We start from the raw sequence: 9,319 nt of genomic DNA, 5'->3' as shown, positions 1-9,319 counted from the left end.
GTGGTTTCTGTCGTAGTAGGAAGTACCCTCTGTAAAGTCACGGTCTCTTATTTAGATGGGTACCTTTTCCAGCGAGATCAAATATTTTGTTGTAGATCTAGGGGCAAAAATGGACTTCTGGAACTTATCGTCGACAATTGACCACAATTTGTTTCATGTTTTCTTTCCCTCTCTCACTGTGATCAAATTGCCCCGCGGAAACGCGAAGCCGATCGTTAAGTTGATTTATATGCTTTCCATTCGACCAAAAATTCCGGAAATTCCGGGTTTGGGAGCGAATGGAACAGACATTTTCCGGAATTTCATTCCGAAATTTTGGGTGTACCTCGCGAGGTTGGCCTAAAATTCCGGAAAATCGGAATAACCGGAAAATTTTGTTCCATTCGACCATTCCTGCTCGCGTCCAGTTTCTCAGAGCCCGAAAATCGAGGACAATAGAGAGGTATCGTGCCCTCAAAGTAGTCGCGGACTCGGTTTACAGTCAACCCAGGTCACGCGTGAACAGTATGTCCAGGAATGAAATGAACATTCGAATTTTTCTTTGTAATGTCCGACGTGTGAATGGAATGTTGGACATTTCTCTGGAAATCGTTCCAAAAGACGCATTAACTGAAAAAAAGATTCAAAATACTTGCCCGTGGGAAACAATTGTTATTCTTGAAATATTTAATTTTGCAATGTAAAGAAAAATTCATAGCTTTATACCGTCAATAAGCTAGGGAAATTTATACGGGAACTCTGAAATCTCGTTGACGATTGTGTGGCTACTTTTCATTTTATTTCGTGGGGGGAGGAAACGCGTGACGAACCCCCACTGCGTTGTTTAATATTTTAAGTCGTTTGGGTCGCAAAAGAGAACCATAGAAATAAAATGTGGCAATCAAAACGTATTGTTTCCAGTTTTAATATATACATTCTTTTCGTGACACGCGTAAAGTGAATGGCTTAGTCGCCGCACTTTTAATTGGTCCATGGAAAATTCCTGGTCATGGCCACCTGTGGGTACTCGTCGTATGTTGGAAGTACCTGCGGATCCAGTACCCAAAACGATAAAAATGTGCAGTGTGTCCTACTGAGTGACTGCTGAGGGGACGTGAGCGTCCATTTAAAAGCACTGCACGTTTGGGCAGGTATAGTATGAGTATTTTGATACAATTTTATTTTAGCAGTTTTCTCTCAAGAAACACCAAAGTGCAAATCATAAGTATTCATTCCTTGAAACGAATACATTTATTTTGAACTCCCCCACGAAATTCACAACCTGGTTTCCATGCCATTTCGAATCACAAGTTATCACCTGCAATTACACTTCATTACACATTTTCACACGAAGACGCTAAAAATAGAAGCATTTGCGGAGTGAAAAGCGTGTAACTTTGTAAGAAGCAAACTGTCCCATTAGATCGTACTCTCTAAACTAATGCTTTTGAAAAACACGTATTTGAATCATAAATTCTTCCTTATCAAATATTTGGTCTGAGGCATATATTAATCACGTGCTAGGAGACCGCAGGAAAGTGCGAATTTCATTGACGCCCATACAGTGTATACAAAAAATTTGCACTAATATATTCACGCACGTGTTCCATCACTAGTCTGAAATGTCAGCCGTCTCCTCCCCCTAACCTTCAGGGTTAGGAGGAGAAGACGGCTGACATTTCAGACTAGTTCCATCACCCGTCACGCTGCTTTTTTATGGGCCATCAGGCGTCGCAAAAAAACCCTTTGCCACTCTCAATAAATTCCACTTACTATTAGCTGTTGTGCCTTATTTGTCAGTCGGTTGCCCTTGGTAACGTTTGATAGCATTTCCAACGATGTTCAGATTTAGTAGTTTTTCTGGCTCCAAGTCCACGAAACACACGTAATGGTGAACGCTATGACAACGATCCAAAACACAAACAGGCAACTGTAATACACACACACAAAAAAAAAATAAAATAAAATAAAAGCAAGTAAGTAACTAAGTCGCTTTTTATCGGAATTCTATGTGAGCTGTTAATTTGCATGTATTCCCATAGAAACCCTCATATTAATTTTACGTGCCGTTTACCTAATATTGCAAATATATAGCTGTCAGTGAGCTTGGGACAGTTGTGAACATGTATGAACCCTAAACAGAAGAGCAAAGATCAACTGATGTTGTAAATTAGTGTTTTACTTGCCAAGTCCCCCCCCCCCCCTCCCCCTCCCACGCCCCAACCAAAGAAATAGAGCACAAGGGCTTACTATATTCCACATTATTGTGGGACAGCAGTTTCCTATTTAGTACCCGAAATGCATAGCTTTGACAGTAATCTTGAATGGCCCTTTTTTTTTAATTTAGGAGCTGTTCCATTTTCATTCCCTTCCCACCCCCACCCCAGCCCGTCTGGGTGTGCGCGCGTTTCTGTAACGCAATCTCATTGTTTAATCACGGCGGAAGGTCAACGGAACATAAACGATTTCTTGACGAGAATCTCCAGTTCAAAGCAGGATTTAAATGGTTGCTGAAAGACGTTTTGGTCATTAAGGATAACAAAGAAATATTTGACACCTTGCACACGGCAGCTTATGGGGCGGAAGGCAATTTTTTCGGCCGATGGTTGTCCTGACGGACTTTGAAGAATTCAACCCAGTTTAACGGCTGCGGTGTATTACAGTGGTTTCGCACAACAAATCATCGAAAATGCGGCTGTATCCAACTGAAACTATAAATTGATATATTTTGAAATATCCAGTTCTCGATATTTCACGAGGTAAGTGGAATTTATCATTATTTTCTTAGTAAATCGTTATTTTCATGTTGTTATGCTAATTAGGAAGGCGGTGTTTGTTGACAAAAGTACAGTTAAAACTTCTTCTTCTATAATTTTCTCTTTTTAACTGCCCAAAAATTTTATTGCATATTCTTACAGACGAGACATTGCTCTTTAACCGGGATGCTGTTTTAGGATGCCAACTAATGTATCTTTAGCGATATTTTCCTTTAAACTCGGCCATTTTTCGGGCACTTGAAGAGTAGTTCAATAGGGAAGAAATTAAAAATTTTGTAAAAAAATCAGATTTCGATCTAATTCCCAAAATAGCTTCTCAACACAACAACAAACATTTGCTTGTTTCGAATAACGAGATTTTGTTCGGACTTGTAACGCTTTCTTTGTAAGGCAAATTTTTAAAAGTGTGGCCTAAAATGGCCGCTGAAAGCCGTCTCAGAGCGGCAAAACCAAGATGGTCACAGTACAGCTAAAATACGAATCGGACTGAGCTGAAAGTTATATTTATGTGAATCACTTATATAGACCATTCTTCTGAGAAAGTTTGAGGGATTTCATTTTTTCTCGTCCAAACGACGATAGGCGATATTTACAGAGGACGGCTCTTAAGACCGCCGTGGCTTATTGGGCCGGTCAGAGTTTTTCTTTTGACTTTATCTGGCTTAAATTTCCAAATAAAAGAGAAGATATTGCTGTTGACTTCTTTTACAAATTCTTTGGGAACATTTAATACGGAACAACTATAAACAAGTTTGGCGAGAGCTAAGTTTTTGACGATGGCAATTCTGCCTAAGATCGTTAAATGTCTACTTGACCAAGTATTTAGAACTTTTTTGAGTTTGGCAAGCCTCTCGTCGAAATTGATTTTATTCCCAACCTGAACATGATAAGGAAAAGCGATTCCAAGCGCAATGACGTATTGCTTCGACCATGAAATGCCAAAAGGTTCTTCTTTGCCTAATCGGCTTTTCAAAGGACCAAGCCAAAGACCCTCGGTTTTAGACTTATTGATTTTCAAGCCGGAAAGGTCACCGAACTGATCGAGAAGAGTTAGTAGGGACACCGCGGATGAATCGTTGCGAATGAAAGCGGTGGTGTCGTCAGCGTACATACTGAGTTTAGTGATCTTATTTCCGTTTTCAAGTCCTTTGATTGATTCATCGATTCTTATTTGGTGGGCGAGTGGCTCCACAGCTAGAACAAAGAGTAAACCTGAAAGAGGACAACCCTGTCTAACACCCCTTTGGAGAGAAAAAAATTCCGACGAGTAGCCATTATTTACAACACAGCTAGAAATGTTGGTGTAAAACGTTTTGATCCAGTTGAGGAAACTTGGACCGAAATTCATAGTGTTAAGCACTCTAAAGAGAAAGTCCCATTCTAAAGAATCAAAGGACTTTTCAAAGTCAAGGAAAAGTATCATTCCGTCCTTGTTTTCATATTGTTCAATTATATCCGAAATTAAGCGAATATTTTCACCAATAAATCTACCTTTGATGTACCCAGTTTGATCACCGTTTATCAAGTACGGAAGTACTTTCTCTAAACGTTTCGCAATACATTTGGTTGCTAATTTGTAGTCTGTGTTTAGAAGAGAAATAGGGCGCCAATTTTTTAACAGAAGAGGATCTTTATTCTTTTTTGGGATCAGGGAGATGATTCCTTGACTCTGAGAGATAGAAAGTTCTCCTAGTGAGGCACTGTGATTGAAGCAGTCTATCAAAGGACCAGAAACATCGGGCCAGAAACGAAGGTAAAATTCTGCTGTTAACCCATCTGTGCCAGGAGTCTTGTTAGGTTGAAACGTTTTCAACGCGGCAAGGCATTCCTCTGCGGTTATCAGACCTTCGCAAAGGTCTTGCTTTGTGCTGTCGAGTTTTGGTAAGGATTCACAATCGAAAAAGGTAGAAAAGCGTTCAGCTGAAAGCTGGTTTTGAGAGGTGTAAAGCTGATTGTAAAAATTTTTCATGGCGGTTAATATAGTTTTTGGATCCTCTACAGTACTACCGTCAGGTGTCTTCAGCTTTGTTATATGTTTCTTTACATAACTTCTTTTTTCTAAGTTAAAAAAGTATTTGTTGCATTTTTCTCCTAATTCATACCATCTAGCCCTACTCCGGATAATAGACCCTTTAGTTTTTTGCACGGCAATTTCATCTAATTCGATCTTGAGTTTTCTAGCCTTGTTTACAAGGGAGCTATTTTCTGGGGTTTCGTCGATACGTGAGTTGATTTTCTCTAGCTTTTGGAGGAGGTTCAATTCCGTACTTCTTTCAGCGTTGGCTTTCTTTTTCGCAAAACGAATTGCAAATATCCGGATCTCCATTTTCAACATTTCCCAAAATAACCTTTTATCAGCAACATCCTTGTGTTTTTGGGTGGCGTGTTTGATGATGAAGCTCATTTTTGTGACGAAATCTTCATTTTCTAAGAGTGAATTATTAAATTTCCAGTAGCCTGGGCCTCTTTCTTCTTGTTTGTCTTCAGGCTTGATCGAGATGGTGACAGGGGAGTGATCTGAATCATGATAGGCGGAAATGTCGGTTTTCGAAACGCGGCATAATAAATGCTTCGAGATGAGCCAGAAATCCAGTCTACATTTGATTTTCCCGGAGCTATTTCTCCACGTAAACTGTGTATCATGTGGATGTTGTTCTCGCCAGGGATCGACTAGGTCATAGTTGCAACGGAGTTCGTCGATCGAATGTATTACACTTTTTTTGAATTGAATGTCTTTACCTCCAAATTTATCGGAAGCGGACAGTGGGCAGTTAAAATCTCCACCAATAAGGATTTTGTCAGTTTGCTGGCCACGAATAGAATCGGTTATCTTCTGAAAAAAAGAAATTTGCTGGTTTTGGTCGTTTGGGGCATAAATATTAACGAGGCACAATTCGTCTTCGTTGACGGTGGTGTTTACAATAATAAATCTGCCGTTCTTATCCGCAGTAACATTCGTCACCTCTTTACTGAGTGAGGGACTGAAAAGAATCATAACACCTCTACTGTGTTTTGAGCCGTGCGCAAAGAAAATGTCGCCTCCCCATTCTGCTCGCCAAAAATTTTCCAAGCTAGCATCACTGTACGTCTCTTGCAGAAAAATTACATCAAATTTTCTAATATGAAGCCACCGGAAAAGTTTTCTTCTTTTGATAGATTTGTTGAGGCCTCTTGCATTAAGAGAAACAGCATTTAAGGTCATATACACACTAGATTTATGAATTTCTTTCTAACGCAATTCATGAACCACAGCTTGCAACGTTCGATAGCGTTTAGCCTTGCGATGTAAATGTTTTGTGCAGATGGTGCGCTGACAACAATTAACAATACGTTGAGTAAGGCGGGTACAAATCACGATGAGTACAACAAGTGTACTATGGCAACTAACACTTAACATAATAGAAACACTAATTAAACTGCGAAGCAGCTTAATGTATAGAAGGGAATAAGTGCCATTTTTTAAAGGCATGTTGAAAAGAGACAAAACCCTCCTACAAAACTCTCCGCCAAAATTTAAATAATTAATTGATGAAGCGAAAGGGAAGCGAGGGTTTTGAAAGGGAACGTTTGAATAATGTTATGTTACATGTGGGAGAGGGTGGGAAAGAAAAATATTTGATTATAACCTAACGAATATTGTCCAAATCTTCAACTTCATGTACTCTATGTACTTGATCGCTTTGGGACTTCCTGACGAAAATTTTGCCGTCAATGGTCCAGGCGCTATGCCAGTTGTTGATCTTTTTAACTTTTCTTACTTTAGCGAACAGTTCACGCCTATAGTTAGTTAAGTTCTCATTAATATAAACAGCTCCTGCATTATGAAAATAGTTGTTTAAACTTACTGACTTCAGGTACTTCTTGGATTTATAGAGTTCATTTTTGGCTCTGTATGATCTGAATCGTACAATGATTGGTCTTGGACCGCCGTTAGATCTTCTCGTGGCCATTCTATGACAGATGTCGATGTCATTGTTGACAATATGTACATTGAGAACCTTTCCAAGCTTGATGATCTTGTCAGACAGATTTTCTTCTGAAGACTCAGGAATGCCGTGAATTTCGAGATTGTGTTTTCTAGTGTATTGTTCTAAATCGTCTATTTGGCATATAGCGGTGTCCAGATCGCTTTTAAGACCATCTAGATCGTCGTTTAAGTCGGCAACTTCATCTTCTGCTTTGCGAACTTCTTTCTTGAGCGAGCTCACATCTTGTTTCAGCTTGTTATTCTCCGCCTCTAATTTTTCCAGTTTGTCGATGTGGAACTCTAGCGACTTCTGCAGTTCTTCGTGTTGCTTGCGCAAAGCTCTGTTCTCTTTAAGAAGCTCGTCAGTGTTCCGTTGTATCTTGTTCAGTGCGATCCAGATACTCGACAGATCGGCATGCTCGACCATGTGCTCTGTAGTCTTTGCAGTCTTATTTGGAGGAATTTCGGGCGAGCTGCTGCTACTAGGCCTTTCAACTCTCTTCCCTCCAGTGATGGGCGGACTTTCGTCGCGTTCGCTTACCTTTTCAGCCATTTATTACAAAGCGGAGAGCTACACAGGACGGACTACTCAAAAACGCTGCCGTCCATCTTGGCTCTCCAACATACTTCATACTGCTAGGATTTAAATGGCGTTGAGTGGCATATGCGCAATGAAAGAAATGTAATGTTGTGCTTTAAGACCGAGTGATTAAGTGAAAAGGTGTATTTTATCAGTCAGCGACAAGGACATACTTGGAAGAAAACTTTATCTTTCTCATTTAATCGCCAGGCCTAAAACATACCATTATATCTCTCCCATTATTATACATGTTGGTAGCTTTATCAAAGAAAATTTTGTTCTGAAAAAAGGCATTTTATATCGCCTTGTGTACCCTCACCCGTAAAGGGAGAGGATTTTATATGACAAAGAATTTTCTCAGTTACATTTATTTTGTGTTGTAGAACATGGAACTTGACTATATAGAAATGGAAATACGAAACAAGATGCAAGAGAAACAACAGCAACGTATGACGAGAATAAGCCAATCACAATCAGTAAGTAAACTTCATTAATTACAATTAACTACATATATATTTTAAGTACTATATGCATTTCTCTCCACGCCGAAATATTTTTGTTGTGGTGGTGGTGGTGCTTTTGGTTGTCTTCAATGTTCGACAACGTCGCCACACATCAGGAGAAACTTTTAGTATAGTTGTTACAGACGTTCTTGTATTGGTATCTTATTATAGTGCGTACGTCTTCATATCACAAAAAAAAAAGTTTACATGGCAAAGAGTGAATGTATGTATACAGCTATCTCAATTAGCATTGCCGGATTTAAAGCCTTGAGCTTACGCGACATATTAAGATCAATAGGTAGTATGGGTAACTGTAAATCTTTCGCAACTAGACTGTAATTGGCACGTTTTTCATTGCAATGAAGATGTGACGAAATACCATGAACATTTGCCTCTGTGATTTATTTTCTGAGGGAGAGATCCACAGCTGAGCTTGGTAAATTTATGATAAGAATTAGACATATCACCTTAAGAGTTTGTCCTCTTGGTTATTCGACAGCGGTGAGTGTAATAGCTGTGTTAATTTGTCAGAGCTACATGTATTAAACTGCTATTAGTTAGTACTACACGTAGTCATTACAGTTTTATGCATTGTTAATCCTTCCACTCCTCAAATGCTCACACCAAAAAAAGTCCTCAAGACACTGTGTCACCATCACAAAGACTGAGACATCACGTGAGCGGGGTCGTCACCAGTCGACTTTTGCGCGTAGTCAAATGTGACTCCACTCGTTAAGCTAATCACGAAGACGCTTTCAAACTCGGCAACAAACCCCCTCGTAAGCTCGGAAGGCACGTCGAGATCTAGGAATAAGACTGAGGTCTGAGGGTTGGTAATACCTGACTATCTTTTCGATTTGCTCGTTTCATCTTAAGTTACACAATAGTGCTAAGCAAATTAGTAGTTTTCTTTATTAACAAAGTGAGGTTTTACGTGAAATCCATGAATCTCGTGTCTCATTTTCAGATGACGGATTTATCCGCTGGGGATGTATCAGGTGACCAAGACGAGCCAACAAAACAAAGCGTCAAGCGAGTGCCAATAAGAGCATCAAAGCAAATCAGTGGTGCTAAGGTAAGCATCCGGGACATTCAAGTCTCGCTTCTTGTATAAGCAAAAAAAAATCCATTTTGGTCGTCATGGGACATCGTTGTTAAAAATTGTAAGTCCATATTACGGTTGTTATTTTCTTTTGTAGGCAAAGAGCAAAAAAGATTTACAAAGAGAAGAATGGCAGAGAGAAAAGGTAAATCTCAGTGGGAAATGTTACATGTATGTTCTCTTTTTAATGTTCAGAGATGCGCATTCTCTCTCTCATTAAATAGGACATAGCAAAATCTAGTTCTTTTGTTTTAAATCTGCGCTCATCAAAAGTAAAGAAGTTATTTAGTTTTAGTATATGACCGGCTCTGTGAGCGGCGAAATGAATCAAATTGTGCGCTGTGATTGGCTACCCGAGCGGACAGGATGGAGCTATCGCTCGGGATTACTCGTTGCTGGTTCACTCCGGCG

At 39.6% G+C, this 9,319-nt stretch overlaps 1 protein-coding gene across 1 annotated transcript in view; it reads left to right on the top strand.

Annotated features, from left to right (window-relative positions):
- The window catches only part of LOC146461122 (3'-5' exoribonuclease HELZ2-like), a 127,694-nt gene that overhangs the window by 82,052 nt on the left and 36,323 nt on the right, over window positions 1-9,319 (top strand). The window contains exons 17-19 of the mRNA XM_085087395.1: window positions 7,687-7,779; window positions 8,774-8,881; window positions 9,006-9,053. Of these exons, the coding sequence (XP_084943521.1) occupies window positions 7,687-7,779; window positions 8,774-8,881; window positions 9,006-9,053 (249 nt within the window). The remainder of the gene's footprint in view (window positions 1-7,686; window positions 7,780-8,773; window positions 8,882-9,005; window positions 9,054-9,319) is intronic.

Source organism: Pavona decussata, unplaced genomic scaffold, assembly GCF_977016875.1.
Source record: "Pavona decussata unplaced genomic scaffold, jaPavDecu1.1 SCAFFOLD_202, whole genome shotgun sequence".
NCBI classification, from domain to species: Eukaryota; Metazoa; Cnidaria; class Anthozoa; order Scleractinia; family Agariciidae; genus Pavona; species Pavona decussata.
Note: the sequence above shows the minus strand (reverse complement) of the source record. Positions and strands in the feature narration are given on the sequence as shown.